The sequence below is a fragment of the Cyprinus carpio genome, chromosome A17, assembly GCF_018340385.1.
Source record: "Cyprinus carpio isolate SPL01 chromosome A17, ASM1834038v1, whole genome shotgun sequence".
Taxonomy (NCBI): Eukaryota; Metazoa; Chordata; class Actinopteri; order Cypriniformes; family Cyprinidae; genus Cyprinus; species Cyprinus carpio.
Window position 1 is genome coordinate 7,874,508 of NC_056588.1, and position 24,767 is coordinate 7,899,274.

Sequence of the window (24,767 nt, forward strand, 5' to 3'; positions counted from 1 at the left end):
AGCCAACCACATTTTATTGAACTAAAAAAGCAAGTCAGTAATAAACAGGTAAATGAAAGGAAATGAAAAGCACACACTCAAATACACACACTCACACGTGAGCATGCATGCATAATTTATGCTCTGCATTTACTTATTTTACTTTGACCAGCAACGTTAAGAGCATCGTTTTCTCTTCTGCATAAATTTACGATTAGATCAAGGAGAATTATTTGTGGAAAATTAGTGACTTAGCAGTGCTTACATTAAACACACTCTCTGCATTATCTCCACTCCGCTAATGAACCCCACTGCATTTGAATGGAATGTAGGTGGTCCCCCTGAAAGGGGTAAAATATGTATGGTTAAGCAGAAGCTAAAAGGAAGGATTTTTAGTTGAGGACTGCGTGTGAATTTCTAATAAGAGAATGCTAAATTAAATTTGCTGCTTAAAGAGCATATTTATCAAATTAGGTGTTTTTTTTTTTTTTTTTTTCCAGCCAGGATCATCCCTAGAGAATGACTGCTGAAGACTATTTAAAGCTTTTATTGTACCCGTGGGCATTCTCTTTTCTTTTCTTTTCTTTTCTTTTCTTTTCTTTTCTTTTCTTTTCTTTTCTTTTCTTTTCTTTTTATTTTTAAGTGGGTAAAACAGTATTGGTTTTGGTTACATCTTCACAGAAGTGGTAAACAAACAAAAGGCCTGTATGAAGGACCCTGAGCCCCCTTAGTTTAACACTATAGCTAAATGCTTGAAGGAATAGTTCACCCAAAAATGAAAATATGCTGAAAAATTTCCATTCAAGATGTAGACATATTTGTTTCTTCATCACAACAAATTTGGAAATTTAGCATCAGATCACTTGCTCACCCATTGATCCTCTGCAATGAATGGGTGCCATCAGAAGGAGAGTCCAAACAGCTGGTTAAAACATCATGACAATCCACGAAATAATCCATCAATTAACGTCTTTTTAATGTTCGTAAGGAACAAATCCAGCATTAATATGTTTTTAACTTAAAACCATTGCTTCCGACTAAAATATAATTCCTTAAATCATAGCATTGTTTTCTCTAGTGAAAAAGTCAACTTGTCTGAATCGGCAGATAAATATGAACAGAACAAGCACAAGCACAATATTTTGGTGTGTGAGGAGAGGACAACAGGGGATTAACAACACAGTGTATTATGGACTCGTATTTTAGCCAGAAGCAACGTTTAAAATTCAAATGCATTAATAATGGATTTGTTTCTTCCAAACACGCAGCATTTTAACTTCACAAGATGTTAACTGATGACTGGAGTTGTGAGGATTACTTGTGAATTATGGTGATGTTTTTATCAGTTGTTTGGACTCTCATTCTGATGGCACCCATTCACTGCAGAGGATCTATTGGTGAACAAGTGATGTAATGCTTCTCTGTTTCGAAGAAGAAACAAACACAGTTTGAATGGCCTGAAGGTGAGTCCATTTTCAGCATTTTTGTTATTTTTGAGTCAACTAATCCTTTAAAGTATTATTATTATTTCCATTCTCATTATTCTTTGTTTAGCATTTTTAGCTGGCTCTGGAACTTTTTCATTCAAAGTTTTCTGTGTCCACTCCATCTCAGAACACACAAAAACTTCTTGATATGAGTTATTATCCCAGGGGCTTGTAAATGAGTAACGTTTGTTGAAGTGTCACCGCCACTGAAGTGCAAATCCTGTCGGAGGTGGTGGCAATTGTAGAATCAGAAAATAACAAAGAGAAAAGACTTACAGAAGCGCCTCATACAGTATGAGTGCTCGCCTCAGAAGCCGAGGAAGCATCATCAAACGATTCAGCATTTCACATCTCCCTGCAGGATAAGGCGTAGATTTTGTGAGAAGTTTGTATTTCAGACTGAACCGTCCTCCCATTAGAGCGAATGCAGCGCAGCAGAGCTCCCCAAAAACATCCTTGCTCCCAGCCTGACTCTGTCGAGCTGCTTAGCTGTAAGCGTTGAACATTCATCAGAAAGCCACAGAGTGTCTGAAGTGAAATAACTGTCCTCCCCCCAATACGGAGTGGAATTTCACAATCTCTCACATCTAAACACTGTAGAGTATAAATAACTTTCCCACATTTAATCTTTAATGTCCATAGCACCCTCTAGATTTCTTTCTTTACTGCATGAAATAGGCATGTTTATTTCCTTCCCAGCTGTCTGGAGCTGCAACGCTGCAGTCACCATCCATGTAGCCAGTCATGTTGTTTTTGAGGCTAGTTATTTATCATTTTCTATGGCAAGCACCAAATTGTTCTATTAAATGTCTTCTTTTTTTCCCGGCTCTGGTGCTGATGAAGAGGCAGGGAGACAGCATAACAATTTTAAAACTAAAAAAACTGTGTACATTTTCATTTTGGTTAATGATAAATGAAGTTATTAATTTTGTCTATGCTCTTTCTAGACACTGCAGGTTTAATTGCTAATTGTTAACTGGGAATGAATATATTTGCATATTAATTAGATCCCAATTTACATTTTTAATTTGCTGCCTTCAAAGGGTGTGAGATAAAAGGTCGTGTTATTTTAAATAATTTATCCTTTATTGCAGAAAAGATGCTGAAAGGAAAATGTGCGGCTGATTTTAATCCCTGAGAGCTTTTACTGTATAAAATGTTTCGAAATAATTTTTTCAACTAATTAAATGAGGAAAAAAGGAGAAATATATGCTCTCAAACAGTTGCTAATACAAAGCCACCCAGACTGCAGAGCGCTGGAGTGGGTCTCTCCAGGAGTCTTTGAGTGAAGAATTGGAAATGCACTTGAGATGCCGTCTGTGGAAGTCAAGTTTATAAGCTGTGTCCCGTTCTGCCTGGAGGAAGCAAAGCTCTCTTTATCACTTCATTTTGTCCTCTCCCTCCTGACACATCAATGCATTTTGTACTCTGTCATTTCATTTTCCTCAATACACAGCACAGAACATTGCTTAGCAGCGAAGGGCTTCAGAAGTTTCCACATTTATTAAGATGGAAAACATCAAAGAAAGAAAGAGAGGTACAAAACCATGGCCTGAAGTCATCCTTGTCGAGACTTTTCTATCGGAATGATATTAAACCGTGAGAGAGTTCGTTCGCACATTGTGATGCTTAATTTGTTTTGCTCTAAACACAAAATCCCTTATGACGTCCTGTTTGTGTTTACAGCAGGTTGACTGAGGGACTTTATCAGTCCGTTGTCTGATAGATGCTAACTGCTAGCTACAGTCTAGTGGCTAGATTGCCAGATTGAGCTCAAATGATCTGCGCTGTGACGTACTTGAAATCAACATGCACTGTTTGGTGTCACTTTCAAATGCTGATGATTACATTTTGTTTGAGGTATATTAGTGACTGTACAATTACAAGATTCACAAAATATCAGATCAGTGCTTTTTATATTATATGCAATAATATGAACTCTGTAATATACATAATTGGGACTTAAATGTTATTTTTAATTAGAGATCACTGTGACGAGCATTTTGAAACTTTCATGTTATTTTAAACAATTTTAAATGACTTTTTTACTCGTGTTAATATTTTTTTACTCAATGAAACCAATGTATTTAGATGTTACTGAATGAAGCACATTTCCTAGGTTTTACAGTGTACAAGCTCCCATAAACATGCATAATTCATTTGTTCATTTTATGAAATATTCAATATTGGCCAACTGAAACCATGAGTACAGAAATCTCTTGATTTTGAAATGTATTTCTCTTTTTTCATACAGCAAATTACTTGTGTTACTGACAGAGCCAGGTGTTTTGACCTGTCAGGTAAGTTCTTTAATTCAGTATTTATTATTTTTGCTATCCCTCTTGAAAAGTGTTATTGGTTTTTCAAAGCTAAACACCACCATAAAAATCCCTCAGTTCTATTATTTCACCTGAGACACTCATCCCTTCATCCATCCAGGTATTCCAGCTTTATTCATCTTTCCATCAGCATGTATTTGGCATCACTAGTCTGACCTGCTGTAAAAGCTCTACTGTGCGGTCCTAAAACAAACAGAAAATCTTTCAAATTCATAGACACAACTCTGGGAGGAGATACACACCGACTGTGACATAATGGAAGGTTCAAACATGCATTTTAGCAATCAGATGTTTTGTTTATCTTTCCTTCAGTTGTAAAACTCTGGTAATTTGCCCTTTTGTGCTGCGCTAAAATGTGGAATCACATATAAGTGTATTTGTTCTAAGAATCTATTGGGCCATAAGAACATTGAATTGTAAACAAAACACTAGATATGTAAAACACTACCCTAAAAACCTTTCCTTTTATATGGAACAAGATATTCACACACAGTGCATTTGTCTCAACCATTAGGTTAAGTCTAAGGTGGGACTATCGTAAAGTCCCAGAATAATAGTGCTATCCCAAACTCACAGCATTGGTTAAGAGAATGTTATTAAAGGTTTTATAGAATGTATAACAATAAATACGTAGAAATAATTATTGATTGATTTGAAATTAAGCTTCCTCTAAGAAAAAAAAGGTAGTCCATTACAATATACAAAGCAGCAAGCAACAAGATGAACACTGCAACAGTATTATATACTAATATTAATAATGAGGTCATCTAATGTAATCTTGCCAGATAGGTGAAATGCAAGATGGAGGCAGTTGCGCTTTAATAAAAACCAGGAGATAGAATCCTATAAGGTGGTGATTTCATCTGAATTCGTATTATGTGATTTGTATGGAAATGTATGAAAAAGAATGTAGGGGAAAAAAAACTAAGCATGAAGGTCAATCAAAAACGTCAAAATGAGAGTCAAAATGAAAACATGCAAATGAGATTGAATTCATACAAATTAGTCATAATTTGCCAAAACTTATAATTTCATACAAATTAGTCATAATTTGCCAAAACTTATAATAGTTTCAAACTTCCATAAAAGTGTATTGACCAGTTTCAGTTACTTAAGTATAGCTTTTTCATGGGCAACAGCGTCATGGCAAAACAGCGAATGATTGACGAAGGTGAAATAAGGGGAATATATTCAGACACCGTGACACTACCCCCCCCTCTGAATGTTGTGATTCAGCCAATCAAGAGATCAGGAGGGAGGTGTATTTCAGAGAGTCCTGTTATAAGTTTGGCTATTGTTCTACGGAAGACCAAAACAGATTTGTTTCGCTTCTGATTTTTATTTTTTCAGTGTGTATATTTAAGGGTTTGTTTTTATTATTTTTTCTATTGTTCTACGGAAGACAAAAACAGGTCAAACGGGCATTTTGTAAGGCTTAGGACACTGTATTTTCCGGAAAAAACATCTCGCATCGGCAGTGCCTCAGGAAGGCCTAGCAGTCCTGTCAAGCGGGCATCCCAGGAACGGCCTCAAGGAACTGCAACAAGGGCTCTCGGAACGACCTTTTCAAGCAACTGCAACTGTACGTGCCCTCTTTTAGAGCTACCACAACTTTGATTGGGCATTAGACTCCGCCTTTGACGCAGCCTCGTTATCGGGCGACCGCCTCGACCTGAAATGTACATGCCCATCGACCGTCTCTGCAAAGCCGCTGAAGGGCATTAGTTTGGGATTAAACTGCTCGGGTCCCTTTGATGACTGAAACAGCGTTTACGGGCACCCTCCATCGGCATTCGGACATTGATTCCAGCAGAAGTGATCTTGAAGTGCGGGTCAGCATGTTCTGGCTTCCTGCGCCCTGTCACCGCACACTGATGCCATCTAATCTCACCGCCGTCTGCACCGTCATCATCCCACCGCCTCGCAGTCTCTCGTGAACCTCACGTATCTGCACATGGCAGAGGGGAACGTCCTCCTGACGGCAGCCGGCCCCGCTCCTCGGGAACGTCCTCTAGACGGCAAAAACTTCCCTCCTGGGATTTCTGATCCCCCCGCTTCCTCTGGACGGCATGGTACAGTTCGAGGAAGTGACCTGCTGTCCTCCTCCTCCTGCGTCCTATTGGTTAAAAAAATTACAAATGATTATGCTAATGATGAATAAATTATTATCTCCCCAACACGCAGCCCTCTTGTGCTGTGTCTCTGGCCTCAGCCGATGTGGACGTTGACCCCCTTGGGAACATTTTGGCGTTTGCGGAGGAGACGGCGGCCTCGATTCCGTCCCACGACCAGTCGAAGATAAGAGTTTATGAGAAAACAACCAGGGGAAGGGGGCCTCTTGCTAGGTATTGACGGAGTCCTTTCCTGTCACGACACTACACGCGTGTCTAATATAGACGGAGGTCAACAATTGCGTCCAAAACAAGACTAAAAAAAAACACATTTAAGACAACAACATGTGACAGAAACAACCAGGGCCATCAAAGTAGTGGTGTCAGCTGAAATACAATGAACCGTGATGAGCAGGTCTAAGCTAGTGGTAAATGAAGTTCTGACGAAGTGACAATAATGGGAAGTGAGACCTCTTGGCCACCCAGGGAGAACACAGAACAGACACCGGTGACAATAATTTGCCAATAACTTATAATTTACAAAGTCCAATAAAAGTGTATCTGTTCCTGCATATCAGAGCTCGACTTTGATTGTCTCCTTCACTGAAGGGAGGGGATCAGACATGATCGTGTTATGTGTGTTAGTGGCTAATATGCCTCACTGAGGAGGGGCAGAGATTGTGTATAGTGTAGGTCTAGGATTGGTGTTAGTTTATCCAGTGCTGTACGAAAATTTGTCATGGCAAATGTGTTTGGTAGAGAGGGTCACCAAAAGTGTAAATAGTGGTTTCTCCATTTTGATTGTTTTTCCAGGTGAGTGGTTAGATTATTGCTCCTGCGAATCTCTTGAAGAAGGGGGCCTCCGTGTCCCTAAATCAGTGCAATTTTCTCAAGGGCTTTTGTTTGCATAATCAGAAGCTCTTTGAAATTTTATCAGTCTGCAGGGGGCCGAGCTTGAGCAAAATGTAAGTATATGAATGTTTGAATTTAAGGCTGTTTTCACGCTTGGTCACATTTTCAAATTGTACTTATTTTGGTAATGTTTTATGAGCTGAAGTACAATTGGGTTATCAGCATTAGTATACCACCTTAATTAAAAAAGTATAAAAAAAAAAAAAAAAAAAAAAAAAAAATATATATATAATATATATATATATATATATATATATATATATATATATATATATATAATATATATATATATATATATCCATACAATCGGTTAATAATAATAAAATATATTATTGAATTGTATTTTATTTAATATATATTTACAATATAGTAATGAAAGTAATGACTTGGTATAATGATTCCAATGGACCCTTTTCACATTTTTATTTTCTCAGAAGCATTTTGTCGTCATAGTTGTGTAAATCTAGCCTGACTTCGTCATACTCAGTGTTGTGGGCGGGGTTCGGGCTGGCACCCAGGCTAGTGTAAATCTGTAGTGAATGGAAACTATATATATATATATCTATATATATATATATATAATATATATATATATATATATATATATATATATATATATATATATATGTTGTCATTTGCCCCAATAGCAAAAGAAGAAGAAGAAGAAGAAGAAGAAGAAGAAGAAAATATCCACAGAAGTGTTTCTATGACTTTCCAAAAGAGGGGGAAAAAATAGAGATTACATTTATAAAGAAACAAAGAAGTCAGATTTTCCGTCAATTCCTCTGCGTTTGTAACCTATTATAAATAATAATAATAAAAAATAAACACAAAGTGTCATGGATGTACATTATTATGTGCATTATTGTTATTTTCAATGTAGCTAATATTATTAGTATTATTATTACAATGAAAATAACAATACTTTGCTATATTTCCGATGTCAATAACTGTGAAAACACAGTCTGTGAAAAGGGTCCTTGGTAACTTTTGAGTTTGGGATTGGAAATCTCTTCGAATGATTAATTAAAAGAGCGCGCTGCTCGAGTCATCTGTTCTTGAATACAGGAAGCCGTGTTTTCTTAACATTATTTTGCAGTAGACAATCATTTTATCTCTACACATTAAATTCGAACAACGTGATGTTTCTTTAGCGGTCACGAAGATTCCGTAGCGAAGATTTGCCCTAAGTCAAACTACCGCCATTCACGGCACCAAAAAGCAAACAAAACTCTGACGTCATGCTCACGCCCGCTCCTGAAACTCGGTACAACAATATTTATTTTTTAATGTCAGGGTTCTATTTACTTGTCGACATTGACTTATTTTCTTTCATAAGGGAGCATCATCTTTGCTAGATATGTTTTTGTACTACGAGTCAGCTACACACCTCGACGTGTCCTCGAACTCAGGCATGGGATTCTCAGGTTGGCTGTCACTGTCACACCTCCTCCGACAGGTGAGATATGAATATTTCTACACCGCACATAACATCTTACTGGCCAGTGAGTTGTGGCATAAATAATTCAGTTATAATATACTGTTATTTTAACCTTTTATTATTGTAAAAAAAAATCATTTTTTAAACCAAATAATGAATGCTGTCCAAGTAACTGGATTCGGTTATTTTGTGATTCACAGATTTATTAATTAACAAAACAAACTAAACCATTTAAACCATATAAATACGATCAAGAATTTGTATCTTTAATGCCTTTTATTCCAATTCAGCTTAAAAAAATAATAAATAATAAATAAATAAATAAATAAATAAATAAATATATATATATATATATATATATATATATATATATATATATATATATATATATATATATATAATATATATATATATATTTAATAATAAATATAAATACTTATATTTATTTATTGTTTAAATTATGGCACATTGTAAGTCTTGGCAACTTGACATTTTACCTTAAAAGTAAATGAATTCAACTAAAAAATCTATGCAAACAGCTGCCTTCATTTTTTTAAGTTCTATAGCATAACATGACTCATGTTTTAAATGTGTCATCAGGTGTGAACCGATACCTCACAGTGGTATTCAGATTGAATTGGAAGCAATGAATTACCATGCATCAAAGATGAAAATGTCTGCACTGCTGAATAAAGCCACATTCACACTTTGATTTTAATGGACATCATTATAGTCCTCATAAAACTCCTGACAATATGTGTTCATTTAGCAACAGCTCTAGATGAAAGACAGCATCACCTCACGGTGATGAGGACTTCAATGGTAAAAACCAAAGGCACGCTCTCAGGCAGTATTATATGAGATCAATCAAAATCTCCCAAGAAAGGGAGAGAAGAAAAAAATCTGGACACTTTGAAGTGGTGGACTAAAGGATGAAACTCTGGAATGGCCTGCAGATCCTTGGGAAGAATTGTTTTCCGGTTTTGACGTTTCTGCTTTTGTAGACAGTGAGGTTTTTTGATGAGAGAGGGTGAGACAGAAAGGCCAGTCCGCAGCAAGGGCAAAACCAGGCCTCTGAGTTTATGTCTCTCTCTCTGATGGTTTGCTGTCTGGTTTCTTCAGAGTGGATGCCTGTGGAGGCTGGATGCTTGCAACATGCCTATGGTGGACTACGCCGCGCAGGCCTTGTCAAAAGCCCTTCTCACCAGTAGGCTGACAGTGCTACACCTTGAAAACACCTGCCTGAGCGGCAAACCTCTCTTCACACTTGGTATGCCCAGCACACACCATCCACTTGAAGTGCATGCGATCTAAGAATGGAAGAAAGTTTGGGTGCTAGCAGCCTGAGAATATGACTATGTGCTGTGAAATGCAAATGATGCTAACAGGTGCATTGTGGGAAATGGGGTCAGCTGCGTTACTTAAGGGAATAGTTCACCTCCAAAAAAATTATATAAATTTACTCACTCTCAGTTTCAGTGCGTGGGTACCGTCAGAATGAGAATCCAAACAGCTGATGAAAACATCACAATAATCCACATCCAGTCCAACAATTAATGTCTTGTGAAGTGAAAAGCTGCATTCATCATTAAGTTGTTTTAGATTTAAACCATCACTTCTGGCCAAAATATTTCATAATCCATAACAACACTTTATTCAGTGAAAAAGTACATCCCCATTTTGTCCTCTCATATATAATATATTGTCAAATTTGTTTAGAACTGATTTGGACTTTTTACTTATAAACGTTGATCTGATATGTGCATATTTCTCAACTGATTCAGGCAAGATGACTTTTTTTTTTTTTTCTGTAGAAAGCAATAATATGGTATATGGTAGTGGAAGTGGCCCTGGAAGCAATATTTTTGTTTATGTCACTCTATTAATTCATTGAGGCACGTTAAGCATCGTTGGGGTGTGACCTGGAGTGTGACGTAAGGGAAACCTCAGTATTACAACTCAGCGTCACACAAGCAATGATATAAAGTTAAGGAAACTAAGCAACCAACATCAATATCTTAGATGTAATGTTAGTTCTGTATATCAGCGTTGGGTAAAACAGCATTATAATCTCCTTTGGTAGAGAAAGCTGCTTGGCTTCACTGGGAAACTAGCAATAGCGAAGATGCTGAATTAAATGTAAACACTTTTGAGTCCTTCCGCATATACATACTGGGCCTGATATATGGAGCCCTGCACATGACATGCAAGAAAAAAATAAATAAATTTCGTACACAATTTACTAACTCGTTGCCTCAATGTAATAAAACATGCACACAATTACTTTTTTGTTGTGGATTTCTTGTGAATTATTCTGATATTTTTAGCTGTCTGGACTTTCATTCTGAGGCACCGATTCATTGCAGAGAATTTGTGAGCAGGTGATGTAATGCTAAATTTCTCCAGATCTGTTCTGATGAAGAAACAAACTCATGTGCATCTTGAATGGTCTGAGGGTGAGTACATTTTCAGCAAAATGTCATTTTTGGGTGAACCTTTGCTCTGGATTAATGTGGCTAAATAATGAAAACCACAGCAAAGTGCATCTGTGCTAATACAGACTCATAATAAGGATGGCCAAATGTATTTTTTTTTATTATTGTGACATTTGGTTTGGTGTTGGTCTAGCAAGTACTGTGCAAAATTTCCCACCGTATAAGTATTTACTCCAGGTGGAGTTTTGAATCCTTTAATGATAACATGACAGCACAACATACCATCCCAATGGGCACACTATCTTCAAAAATCACACCTAATGTTTTTTTTAACAATGCAGAAAGTGCTAATATCAGTCTACAAGTTGCTTCGCTTGCTCTCATGTGAATACTGCAATATGTCAGTTCTAAAGTACAGATAGCATGTGTTTGAAATGAGCGTTCTCCATGACCGGCCCTGGCCAGCAGGAACAGATGAAGCAGTACAAGGGGAGGAGTGGCAGATTTTGGCCCAGTGACCCTAACAGCTAGACTGGGCTTGGATTAGATGTCGTAATCTTCTTCCTGTCACTTTACACATTGCTGCACTGATCCATTCAGAACACTTCGGCCAGCTCACTGTGAGATGGAGTCTTTCCCACGGCATTGTAGAGCTAGCCTCCTTAAAAGGACACAGGACTACAGCCACAGCTTTCACAGAGATGTGCAGGCCTTTCAAACCTGTGCAAAACACTGTCTTTAAGACATGTATTATTAAAACATATAAAACCTATGGAATCCTGTATCTGGCTTAGTGAGCCCGACAAAAAAATGGCAGTAGTTATTCACATGACAATGTGTAGTTAAAGATAGTGATGGGCAGTAGCGTCGCTACAAGTAGTGACGCTAGTAGTTTAACTACATTTCTTAGTAGCGTGGTGGTAGCGTCGCTGCTTTCTTAATCAAATAGCTTTTCAGTAGCTAAGCTCTTTTTTTGATCAAGTAGCGTGGTAGCGTCAACAAAAGCTGACGTTACATTATCCAAAGCATTTCTGAAACTCAAGCTCAAATCTGAAATACAACTGCTAAGGATCACTGATCCTGGAGCAGTAAAAGTGACGCCACCACCACTAAACCTCGTAACGTCATTGGCTCCTCAAACTGTCAGTCAAACCTCATTATTCTTCCCGCCTCTCTCGTGTGAATGAAGTGCGGCGCGCAGTTTGGAGGATCCTGGTTTGTTTGCAGTATGAAGGTAAACAAAATAACTGTTGATTGAATAAGTACAGCGTTCAATAAGTACAGCGTTCTCTTTACTCAAGAAACACTATATTTATATGGCTAATGTGTTTTGTATTTGAGGAGCGAAGAAGAGTGTCTTAGCATTTGTTGTGAAGTCACAGTCAGATAGCTTGTGAGAAGCGCTGGATATTTTATAATATGATACTTTGGCCAAATAACAGAAAAAAACTGAGCGCCCACATAGCATAGACAGTAAAAGGGCCACATAGCGACAGAAAACTGTATAACCTGCAAGTTCATGATGCCCGTAGATGCCCGTACTGCCTTCGAATGTGGCGTTAATGACGGGAGAAAACATTCGAAACATTCAAAAACTTAGTATTTGAACTTGATTTTGGTGAAACGTTAATAATATAATGAATGACACATGCAACGATGCAAATAAACGTAGCCTAAGTTATTTGTAGGCCTATACATCTGTATGGTAACACTATACAGTAAGATTTCATTAATGTTAGCTAATGTAACTAACATGAACGTACAATGAACAATACATTTATTACAGCATTTATTCATCTTTGTTAATGAAAATACAGTCGTTCATTTGTAGTTCATTTTAGTTCACAGTACATTAATTAATGACAACAAACACAGCTTGATTTTAATAATGCATTAGTAAATGTTGAAAGTATTGTTCATTCGTAGTTCGTGTTACCTACACTAGTTAACTAATGTTAACTAATGAACCTTATTGTGAAGGGTTACCATTTACATTTAGTCATTTAGCAGACACTTTTATCCAAAGCAACTTACAAATGAGCACAATGGAAGAAATCAAAATCAACAAAAGAGCAATGATATATAAGTGCTATAAAAAGGCTCAGTTAGCTTAACGCAGTACATGTAGCAAGGTTTTTTTTTTTTTTTTTTTTTTTCTAATTTAGAGGCCTTTTTTGCTTTTGTTAATTGTATAATAAATAAAAAGAAAACAAAGATAGAATACAAAAAGATTAGAGTAGCAAGTGTTTTTTTTTTTTTTTAAGAAAACAAGCAGTTAGTAAATAAATAGTTTTTTAGAGTGCAAGTCTTTTATTTCTTGATTCTTGAAGATGGTTAAGACTGTTTTTTTTGTTGCCAAATTGATTTGGAACAGCTGTTGAATAAACAAACTAAACTGAACTATTATGCCTGTCTATCTGGTTGACTGACAGTTGTATTGATCACTGAGAGAGCATTGACTTGGTATGATGTTGGTTCAATATAAAAAAACTATTATGCCTGTCTAAAATAGCTTAGATGTAGTAAACTACTTTTGCCGTGTTGTTGTAGCTTAGCTTGCTACATTTCACAGGGCTGTAGCTTTAGTGTAGTGAAGCTTCATTTAATGAAGAGTAACTGTTAGCTTAGCTTACTACATTTTCCAAGTAGCTTGCCCAACACTGGTTAAAGATAATACAATATTAAAATGCATTTATTACATTTTATTGTTTTTAAAGGGGTGGTTGATTGCGATTTCACTTTTTAAACGTTAGTTAGTGTGTAAATTCCTTCCATTTACATGTGTAAATATGATATTTGACCATTAAGAGTCGTGCTTGCAAAGGTTTTGCACATTTCTCTTCACTAATATCCTCTGCGTCTCAATTGGCCTCAAATTGATAAGCAATATTGACGACGCCATTGTTTACAATACAACCGGAGCACATGCCGCTAGACGTTTAGACATGCACTAGAGGCGGTTTAGCAAATCGCAACACACTGGACTAGCTAACCAATCAGAGCCCATTGCATTTTCCGAGAGAGGGGCTTCAAAAAAGCAGGCAATGATCGGCGGTTTTATAGGAGAATGGACCGAACGGTGTGGAATAAAGGTAAATAATGCGTTTTTTTTTTTTGTTTGTTTTTTTTTTTTTTTTTTTAAACTAAGCATTAACACATTAGACTGCACCCCATAAACACAAGCCTAGAAAAAAAAAAAAAAAAAAAAAAAAAAAAAAACCTTCACCCACCCCTTTAAATAAGTGAAACAGCAGAGATAAAATCTATTTGTTTTGCATTTTAATCCAATCTTCTGTAAACATGTCTCAAATTGAATTTGAAAAAAAAAAATAATAATTTGAAATTGAAAAATTGTGCCTTATATCATTTTCAATTCATTCATCACACTGGTCAAGTGCATTGCATTGTGGGATACAGTTTATATGCACTAAACGTATCATGCTGTTCTTTTTGGTAATAAGGGTATTTTTGCATAGAAATATTTTGTTGCCACTGCTGAGACATCATTTAAATGTCTGAATGGAAATAGTAGCCCTGAAAATGACTGGGTAAAAGAAAGAGAAAAAAACAGATTTTGTAGACGAAGGCCATTAACAGAACCCAAGTAAAATGACCTTAAATGAGACAGAGAAGTGTAGTGGCACATCCTACAGTATGTCTTTATAGCTCTGTCTCTTTAAGCAGCATGTGGATCCATTTGATATTTTGGGGCCACTCGGCCACCCCCTCATTTTTCCCAGCGGGACGCCCAGCTTCTGATCATTGCTATCGATCGGTGGGGCCCTGATTGCAGGACTCTCTGACTCGCACAGTGGAGTCCCTCCGATCAATTCAACGATCCCCCTATTTGGTTCCTACTGTGTATGATGACGATGTTGGCATTCCGCATGCAACCGAAAGGGTCTGATCAAATCTGCCGCATTGATTTGGACAGACAGCTCTGTGAGGCCACAGACAAAAAGCCCATGAAAGCGTCTCTGGTCCTAAAAGGGACATGTAATGATGTTGATGATTAAAATGATGGCAGTGATAATCACAGTGATGTAAATAAAAATGATGATGGAGTTAGTCCTACACAACCTTAAAGTTTTCAATGAGCCTTTGTGGTCATTTGGAAGAACCGCTGTGGGCATTCACAGTAATCTGTTCTTTTTTTTCTGCAGATTGTCTTGCATGACATCTTTTGTTGTTGTTGCACTGTAGCAGAGTTCTTCCGTACACATATGTCGGACAAGGACAAAGCACCATGCTTATTGAAGATTTTTCTCAATTTTTGCCCTAGTTGGTGCTCTGAAAAGGAACGTTGCATTGCAGGAGCTTTACCTCTCTGAAAACAACCTCAATGGCTACCAGGACTCCATGCAACTTGGCGACCTCCTCAAATACAACAGCACTCTTAAAACTTTGGACCTAAGCAACAATACCATGTCTGACTCAGGTATGCTTGTTTTGTTTGAGAACACATTGTGTGCTTCCAATAGCATGGTTGAAAAGGTTTTTGTGGTTAAATGCACAATTTGTTTCAGCTCTTGTGTAGTCATCTCTCTCTGTTCCACAGGTTTGGAAGAAATTTGTGATGCTTTGAGCTCTCAGAAGACTGGTTTGAGAACACTGATACTCAGTAACAACCACATCACTCATCTTGGCATGAGCCATCTACAGAATGTTCTGGTGAGATTTTCTCTCGGGCAAGATACTATAGATATGTGCAATTTTAATCATTACTACAGCACTTCTAGACTTACGAAGTGTGATTGAAAAAGCAGATGAAGTTAAAAATTAACACATCTGGAAGATTGTGCATCAGTAATTTGCTGAAACATTGTCACAACTGCTTTTCACACTGTGTTTTATTTAAAGAAAAAGGTTCCCCAAAAATGAAAGTTCTGTCATCATATAGACACTCAGATGTTGTTCCAAACCTGTGTGACTTTTCTTTCTTCTGTGAAACAGAAAAGGAGAAATTTGTAAGGAATTCAAAATTCATTCTTATCTATGTAAAAAAGAAGCAAAAGCACCATATCAGCAACATAAAATTTCTTAATATGATTTGTGTGCTATATTACAATTCTTCTGAAGCCATTCAATAGCTATTTGTGACTTACAGATGGAAATTGAAATTGAAATTGACTTATTTGAAAGAACGATTTATTCACGAATGGATGTCAGGATTTTCACTGAATAGCAATTCAATTTCACTCTGTTTCTTGCAGTAAGCTATTGCATGGCTACAGAAAACTCGACAGCTCCAGTCCTGATTTACTTACGTTGTATGGAAAAGAGTGGGATGTTCACATGAAAATTCACCTTTTGTTTTCCAGGGAAGTTTCATTTTTGAGTGGGTCTGTTCCTGTAGAATAAACTGTGGGTTGCACATACAGTAGTAAAAACAATGATTTTTACTCAGTGTGTTATTTTTTCAGTTATTTATTCATTCCTGTTTTATCTGAGTGTGGCTTTGATTAAAGACGAACAGTGACACTGCATGTGGCCCCTGCTTGGCTTTGGAGAGGAAGTACCCAAACTGTCAACACGACAGCTACTGGATATCTCTCTTTTCTTTTTTTTTTTTTTTTGGTCTACGGCAGAGTTTGACACACAGAGAGAAAAGAGAAGAGAACAAAAGGAAATGGCTTGTCTCATTCTCACTGGAAAGCTCATCTCTAATCCTTAATAATATCTATTCCTCTTCAGCAGCTCTGATTGTCAGAATAAACTGTACCTTTCTGTCATTTGAATGGCGATTCAAATCAAAAGCTACAAATTAAAGGCCTGCTTTCTCTTCTCTCGGCCTTTAGCGTGTTCACAGAGAATTCATTCAGGCCAAAAATAAAGCCTGTTCATTCCATTTTGCCTGTACCAAATGGGAACAGTTTGATTAAATAATAGATATGTGTTTAGAGGGCTTTTTCATGTGGTCTGTCATTAAGAAGGATAAGTAGACATCCATGCGCCCATAATGAATATAATTAGTCCAATGGCTGGTCGTGTCGAATATGACACAGGAAGGGTTGTTATTAACCTTTCCTTTTTTTTTTTTTTTTTTCCTGGGGTTTCTTTAAAGGCAGAAGAAGAGAGAGAGTGAATATAGGTTTTTTTTTTTTTTGGGGGGGGGGGGGGGGGGCAGACACACAACTCTCTGATGTCAGCAGAACATAATTAAATCACAATCTTATCCACATTTTTCAGCGGATCCTTGTCTGACCAATTGGAAATCGGAAGACTAAAGTTGTCAACCGTAGGCTGTTAGAATAACGCTACTTCAGTTAACTTTAAATGTATATAATGTTACCAATTCTTGCAATGTTTGTAGTAAAATTAATCTGAATTTTAATTCATATATTTATCTATTAATTAAAATATTGATTGATTACTTATTTAAATAGTTTGCATTTTTGCATTAAAACCTGAGTTTCTTCTGCAGAACACAAAAGAAGATATTTTGAAGAATATTGATAATCAAACAGACATCTATCGTGTGTGGAAAAAAAAACACACAGAAATATCTCAATCTTTTATGTTCTATGTATGTTCTTCTCACCATCTTTTCTGTTCTACGGAAGAAAGAAAATGATACAGATTTGGAGCAACATGAAGGTTGAACAATATGATGGTAGAATTTTTTTGTGTATACTAAGTTCATATTAGTATATTTACAGGTAAAATATTCCTGATAACAATATGACCAAAAAAAAAAAAAAAAAATCTGTTGAATTCACAAGCTTTTTACATTTGAAATGGCATTTCAGTGACATTTTTTCTACTTGTTTCTTTCTCTGAATCTTTGACTGGGCTTGTTGGTTGTGTCTGTATACATATACCGTATATGTGCGTGTGCATGTATGTGTGTGGGTGTTTACATGAGTGTTGTAACAGTGACGCAAATGAACTGTGAGTTGATCCCTGAGCTTGTTTTTTAGCTGTCTGTGGTTTTTCATTTAAAGCAGGAGACTTGGTGAGAATTATGAGTGTAGCGAGCTGGCATGGTGTACGTTCTGTTATGCAATATGGCTTTTCCCTCATGTGCTCCGCTATCTCCTGCTTTATATGGCTGCTAATCGTGCTTCATAAATGACGCAGCTAATATGCTCTTGAGAGCCAATCTATTGCCACGGCGCGGCATGACACTTAAAGCTCTCAAAGTGACACAAATTCACGATCCATAATTGGATCTAAAAAGTGATTTAAAAAACTCATCAGTGCACGTTTTCTTAAACATCTTGTTTTTCTTTTTTTTCAGCCCCGCTTAAAAACACTCGAAACATTGAACCTTGGCAAAAACAACCTCGAGAACAGAGGCATTCACACGTTAAAGGAGTCCCTCATGATCAATCGCTCTTTATTGCAACTTGGCCTAGCCTCCACAGGAATAACATGCGAGGGTAGGGTTCATAATATTGCTTTTCTAAGTCTTTGACACATCCTCTCCTTGTAGATTTCCTTTTTTTCTGGGATGCATTTCTGTTTTACCTTATAACTAAGCCTGTGTTTTCTACCACCATGCCAGGTGCTGTGACTTTGGCTGAGATCCTTGCAGAGAGTCCACAGATCCAGCGTTTGGACGTACGGCAGAACCAGGTGCTTGCTGGGGGCCTCATGGCTCTGTCGTTGGCCCTAAAGATCAACTGTTCACTCATCAGACTGGATCTGGACCAACATTTGAAAGAGGAAAAGGTCAGTTGTCAGCTGTTCCTCATCCTGATTTCTAAGTGTTTAGAACAGTAATTTTGCATGCAGATGGTCCTCAGGTCTGCCTGGAAATATCAGGATTTTTTGAAACTGTAGTTTTCAGGCCTGGAATATCATGGAAATAAATTAAAGTCGTGTTTATTATAAATTAAATAATAAATATTATAAATTAAATAATATTGCTTTAATAAATTAGTGGTTAGAGAGTTTAACTCCTAACCCTAAGGTTGGGGGTTCGAGTCTCGGGCTGGCAATACCACGACTGAGATGCCCTTGAGCAAGGCACTGAACCCCCAACTGCTCCCCGGGCGCCGCAGCATAAATGGCTGCCCACTGCTCCGGGTGTGTGTGTTCACGGTGTGTGTGTGTGTGTGTGTGTGTGTGTGTTCACTGCTGTGTGTGTGCACTTCGGATGGGTTAAATGCAGAGCACGAATTCTGAGTATGGGTCACCATACCTGGCTGTTTGTCACTTCACTTTAAATCTTAAAAAGTCATGGAAATTTCTGTTGTGTGTATGCATTTTTCTGTCTGTTGAGGGTCTTATTGGAGACATTTTTGCACTAATAACTATAGATGTTTAAATCTATATTTATAAATCTATAGATTATTATCTGACAAATGAATTGATTTGTGAAAAGTATTATTGTTTAGAGGTGTAAAAGAATAGTATTACCAAATAATTTTTTATTTTGTATTTTTGTATTTTACTGTTTATTGATAAACAAATTGAATTTACGTTCTTTACACACAAAACTGAGATTTTGCGATCACAATTAATATTGTAAAGTTGCTCATGTAAATAAATTTTTGCCATAGCATGTTCCAATGTTAATCAAGTTTGACAAAAAGACAGAAGTACCTATCAAATATGGCCAAAGATATGAATTGTTGCTGATCTCTTAGAGCTGCTGCTTCACACATCATTGCAAAAAAAAATTTAAATAAAAAAAAATGCTGCCGCAACTTAAGACCATGCCAGAACAGAGAAAGTTCACTTGCCATCTGTTTGTCAGGATTTTATCTCCTCTATCTTCTTTGCATATTAAAGCATTAATTAAAATCATGAAAGGACAGAATGCTCTCTTTAAAACAGATTCTAAAGCTAGAAACTGATTGTTTTATTTTTTATATCAGTCATTTGTTTGGATTCTGATGTTTTTCGCTGTCAATCAGTTGCACCTTTAAATATATTTTCATCGATAAACGGCCTGAAAACACGCCATCTGTCTTAAATGTGCATAAATGTGTCATATTTAAGCTCAGCTGAAACAGAGGACGATGTTATTAACATTTCCACCGTGATAGATTACAGCAGGGTGGTATTTAACCGATGGAGAATGAGACATTTCACTGTGGCAGTACAAGAAGACACACTGCTGGGATTTGTCTGGGCCAGGCACAACGTGGCAGAGCGACTGACAATTGTATTAAAAAGCAAATCTTTCCATCAGAAATCAGCGGGTGGTCAGATCAAGTGTTCTGATTCAGTTTCGTAAAATTCCCTGGGATTGAGAAAAGCGAAAATTTCTTTCTTCAAAAGGAAAGTGTATGCGGATGTGTGCGTGTGCGTGTGTGTGTGGCACAATATTACATGCGCATATTTAAACGAGAGGAAAGTGGTAGGGAGGGAATGTAGGTCTTTGTGTCTTTGTTTACAACATCTGATTTGGTGTGTCTGTTGAAGCCCAAATCTATTTGATCATTGGCCTGTTTGTTGTTAATTATTAATTATTTACTGATCTGAAATATTCATTCTGGGAGTCTTAGGAAGTTCAGAAATTTGGGATCATGTTATCCATCTCTTTAGCAAGGTGCTTATATTCTTAGTTAAGGTCAAACTTTACACATTCAACATTTCTCATCAAATTCTTCCAAGACCTGTACTGTTTACTTTGTGTATGCCAACAGTTGTCTCATTTTTTGTCTTTTTATTTCTCCTTAGAAATGTTATAAAAAATGATTGTCTTAATTTTTATTTGTATTTTTTTTTTCAACAGTTCACCCAGAAATTAAAATACATAATTTCCTCATCCTCATGAAAAAAAAAAAAGAATACATTTTGAATCCAAATCAATGCTGGACCCCACTGAATGGACAAAAAAAAAAAAAAAAAAAAAAAAAAAAAGAGTGAGCTATACCTTTAAGACAATGATGTGTCAACAAAGGCATCATATTATTTCCTTTCCTGCTCAAAGGCACTGTTGTTGTGCATGGCACAGTCAGGCTGCAGTGATGTCTCTCATTAAGGATCATTAGAGATGCAGGTAGGGCTGCAGAGGGGCAGGTGGTCTTGTGGGACAGACTCCAAGTGGAGCTCGGAGTTGGTTAGTGTTTGTGGTTGGTCATGGTGTCTGACTCGATGATGGCTGGAATTGAGTGAGTGAGCAGACAGAGAGCAGGTCCTGCTCATGGGACCTCTGATGAGCTGCTTATGATGAGCTTTAAACACGAACACACACACACGCTCAGTTTTTGAACTTGCTAATACTTTTGTGAATATTTACATAGCTTCAACCTATTAAACTACATTGTTTTTCTCAATGGTTTATAGTTATTTCTTAATTTATACTTATAAATCAAAGAAAAACATGCATTCTTTCAATAACGCTATGCTGGAGAAAGGCCTGAATGTTGCTCCTATAAACTATAGTGTTACTTTATTACGTACTTTCTAGTCGTGTACTAAAAGGGTTGTACATATACAAGATGCATGACATGCATATTTGGCAATTAAGATTAAATTAAAATTAAATTAAATTAAACTAATGCATTTAGCAGACACTTTTATCCAAAGCGACTTACAGTGCATTCAGGCTATCAATTTTTACTTATCATGTGCTCCCGGGGAATCGAACCCCCAACCTTGCGCTTGTTAACACAATGCTCTACCACTTGAGCTACAGGAACACTATTAATAGTCAGATTAATAAAAAAAAAAAAAAAAATTCAAATAGTTACTGTGGTTATTTGAATATCATTTCAACAGTTTGTAAAAATTATGACATTCTATCATTTCAATTGTTGAATACAATTAGGAAAGGCCAAAATGACCATTTTAGGGGGAAAAACAGACATTTGATGCGTATTAAAAATAGCTCTTTTCTAATTTTATGTTATAATATATATAAATGTATCTAAATATGTTATTTTTGCCTCTAGGAGCTTATCTCTTTATTGTTTTCTTCCCCTCCTATGTCCAATTTAATTCTAATTTGTATTAATGTGCTTTTTATGCCATTATTTTGAATAAATATAAAACTCCAAGTTCCTATGCATTGCAAGTGCTATCTGTGCATGGCTTTAAAAAAAATTCTGCTTCTATCTCTCCAGTGACTGCAAAAAATATCCTTAAAGTTCTGTATGGCCTTATCCTTTAATTAGAGAAGTGGAGTTTATGAGTAACATATTCCATATTTTAGTGATACTTTCACAGAATCTTCTCCCATCAACTTCACATGGTTATAGGGCATGAAAACAACAGCCGTATATAGCAAAGCAGTCAAGTGTCATATGTTTATCAAAGCTAAACCAACTCACACTCTCGCATCTCTCTGTTTCTTTGCATCTGCTCTCACTGTCATGTAAAAAATAGCACTTGTCACCAATATCTTGTTGTAGAAGCCAGTCTGCTTAGACATTACACACTATATACTTAACAGATACTATATTTAACATCATGTGAATAAAAATGAGGTTGTGAATTGCAATATGTTGCACTATTGTGTGAAAACTAGGTCCTACTGTAGGTCACATCTAATCTTCACAACATATATTTTTTTTAATATTTTGTCAACTGTATAATGTACTGAACGGTACCTTTTATCATTTGTGTTAAATTAAATATGGCGCCTAATTGATGTGGCATTCAAAGCAACTTTGTACTGTCCTAAATTATAGCTGTCTAAACCCATTCAGATCTTGCAGATAGACTCTTCATAAACTTTCACCCTTGCGCCATCAAAACTTTGAGGTGAAATTATCTTTGCAGTTTTGAAATAAACCTTCTGTCTCTTTGCATTCACAATCCACACGCAGTCTTGCTCATTTCCTGATGTAGTTTTGGGGGCAAAACAGGCATATTTGCCAGCTGTGTAATTTACTGTGGCACTCATTTGCATATTAAAGCATTAATTAGCCCCTCTGAGCGCAAGAGCGGGGATAGTGTAATCATTGGACGTGTAGTCGCGGGGGACGAGTCTGTGTTTGGGTCTGGGGGGAGGCCGAGAGGAGAGCGCGGGAGTCTCTGAGTGCTTATGTTGACCATGCGGCGCGTGCTTGTCGGCTTTGTGTTTTTTTTTTCTCCTCTTTCCCGCCGGAGGGTGTATGAGGAGGTTGCGCTGCTCAGTTTTCCAGCTTTTTCCAGACCCTTTGAAGTGTCACACACGATCTGTCTCCGTGTCATTTTAATGGCTTTACTCTCACCAGTCAGAGGTGCTACCAACAGTTTCACAGGAAGTAGAGGTTGTTGTTTTTTTCCATCCTTTTTTCCATTTGAGGGTGAAAAGGGGGATGGGGGTTGATGATTGTGGGAAGAGCATATGAAAAACAAACTGATGAGATGAAGGCTTTCTAGAAGTTTTGGTGCCAGCATTTGTGGCAACAATACAAAATGGACACAAACTTGAGGATATCTCAAAATATTAAGCTGCTTGTAAAATGCTTCATTTTATTGGTAATAATACTATAAAGCCCCTATGACACTGAACGTTGGTCCCGGAAAATTGCATAAATAAAAGTTTTTTTATTTTTTTATTTGTACATGCTAGTGTACATATAAATAAGAAATATTTCTAAGAAATATAAAAATACACAGCTGAAAAAAAAAGATAATTCTTTTGTGGTGGGGCCAGTGAAAATGTTGTCATGTTAAAATCAGAACTACAAACCTGACTGTCAAAATATCCTTATTGTTGAGCCCTGATATACGTAGTCACTTAAATGTACATTTCACTCAACAATAAAAATTGTTCTCATTTACAAAATTTTTGCAGTGTAAGATTTGAGAGCGCTGTCAGAGGGGAAAATGACAACAGAATGACAAATTGTATTTTAGGGTGACCTGTCCCTTTAAATTTCTATACTAATGCATATGCTCGCAAGTGTATATCTATATGGATATGTGGAGTAAACATCCAGTAACGTGTGAGAAGACTTTGCTTCAGTGGTTCTTTGTTGAGCTGTCTCAGAAGCCTTTGCCTGAAACACGTTGGCTCATATTTTGATGGGACGGGATGCTATCTTTTCCCTCTACTCCACTAGAAATGGCCCATTGGATGAGTTGATCCATCAGAATTTCAGAATCTCCCTCTGGGCATGTCCTCCAACTCCATGCTCAAGTGCCCTGAGTCACCAGTCACCCACAGTGAAGGCTCATCTGAATATCATGAAACCTGTGAGTCACTGCCTTTATCAGGACTGCAGTGGCATGGTCTGCATATGAATATGGATGGTCTATTAGGTCATCTTTGGAAGTAACATAAATGTGCAGCACTCAACTGTCTATTTTCTATTTACAACTTTTTTTTTAGCTTGAATGTTTGAGCATTGTAACCAATCACAGACATTCTCGATGTGCACATTAATGGTAACATTTCAAATATTGTTAGGCCTTTAGACTTGCAACAACCAGTTCTAATGAGCAAGATTAAAGGTTAACAAGGTTAACCTTTTCGTTTTTTCATGCTACTATGAAGGCCAATGTGAAGTGTCTTAAGTGGTGTACTTTGTAAGTTTTCTGGCTAATATTGCAACAACAGTTCAATAATAAACATTTATATTGAGTACCTTACTTTAAAAACATTGTTACATATTGTTAGTTGCTCTGTCAATATTTGCTCTGCAAATGAAAATTGTTTCAAATGAAACAACAGTGACCAACAGACCCTTGAGCGTCTCAGAGCAACACACAGCAGATGCATTTAATGAATCAGTGTTTGAAACAAATCATTTGAATGAACAGTTCAAGTGACTCACCGAAGCACTACCAGCTGTTGCATCTCTACAGGCAAGACATATTACTGGTGTTTAGATCCTGAATGAGTCAGTGTTTTTGAATGAATCATTTGAATAAACTCACTAAACCCGGAACAGCCTCACATTGTTTTGGAATGAATAGGTTGTTGTTGAACAAATCGTTTGAAAGACTGATTCAATGACTTGTTTGAGGACAATCAAGTGTTTCGCATCTCAATAGAAGTAGTTCACTCAAAAATTAAAACTCACGTTGTTCCATGTTGTTTCTTCTGTTCAACACACACACACACACACACACACACACACACACACACACACACACACACACACACAGTAACATGTTTTGTTCATGAATGAATAGGGGCTGTTGAACAAATCGGTTGAGTAATTGATTCAGTG

At 36.9% G+C, this 24,767-nt stretch overlaps 1 protein-coding gene across 1 annotated transcript in view; it reads left to right on the plus strand.

Annotated features, from left to right (window-relative positions):
- LOC109094953 (protein phosphatase 1 regulatory subunit 37-like) overlaps positions 1 to 24,767 on the plus strand; it is a 40,851-nt gene that overhangs the window by 1,980 nt on the left and 14,104 nt on the right. The window contains exons 3-13 of the mRNA XM_042773383.1: positions 3,721 to 3,954; positions 5,406 to 5,484; positions 5,573 to 5,637; positions 5,733 to 5,877; positions 6,018 to 6,150; positions 8,155 to 8,287; positions 9,392 to 9,539; positions 14,987 to 15,142; positions 15,263 to 15,375; positions 17,945 to 18,086; positions 18,212 to 18,378. Coding sequence (XP_042629317.1) covers positions 3,721 to 3,954; positions 5,406 to 5,484; positions 5,573 to 5,637; positions 5,733 to 5,877; positions 6,018 to 6,150; positions 8,155 to 8,287; positions 9,392 to 9,539; positions 14,987 to 15,142; positions 15,263 to 15,375; positions 17,945 to 18,086; positions 18,212 to 18,378 — 1,515 coding nt within the window. The remainder of the gene's footprint in view (positions 1 to 3,720; positions 3,955 to 5,405; positions 5,485 to 5,572; positions 5,638 to 5,732; positions 5,878 to 6,017; positions 6,151 to 8,154; positions 8,288 to 9,391; positions 9,540 to 14,986; positions 15,143 to 15,262; positions 15,376 to 17,944; positions 18,087 to 18,211; positions 18,379 to 24,767) is intronic.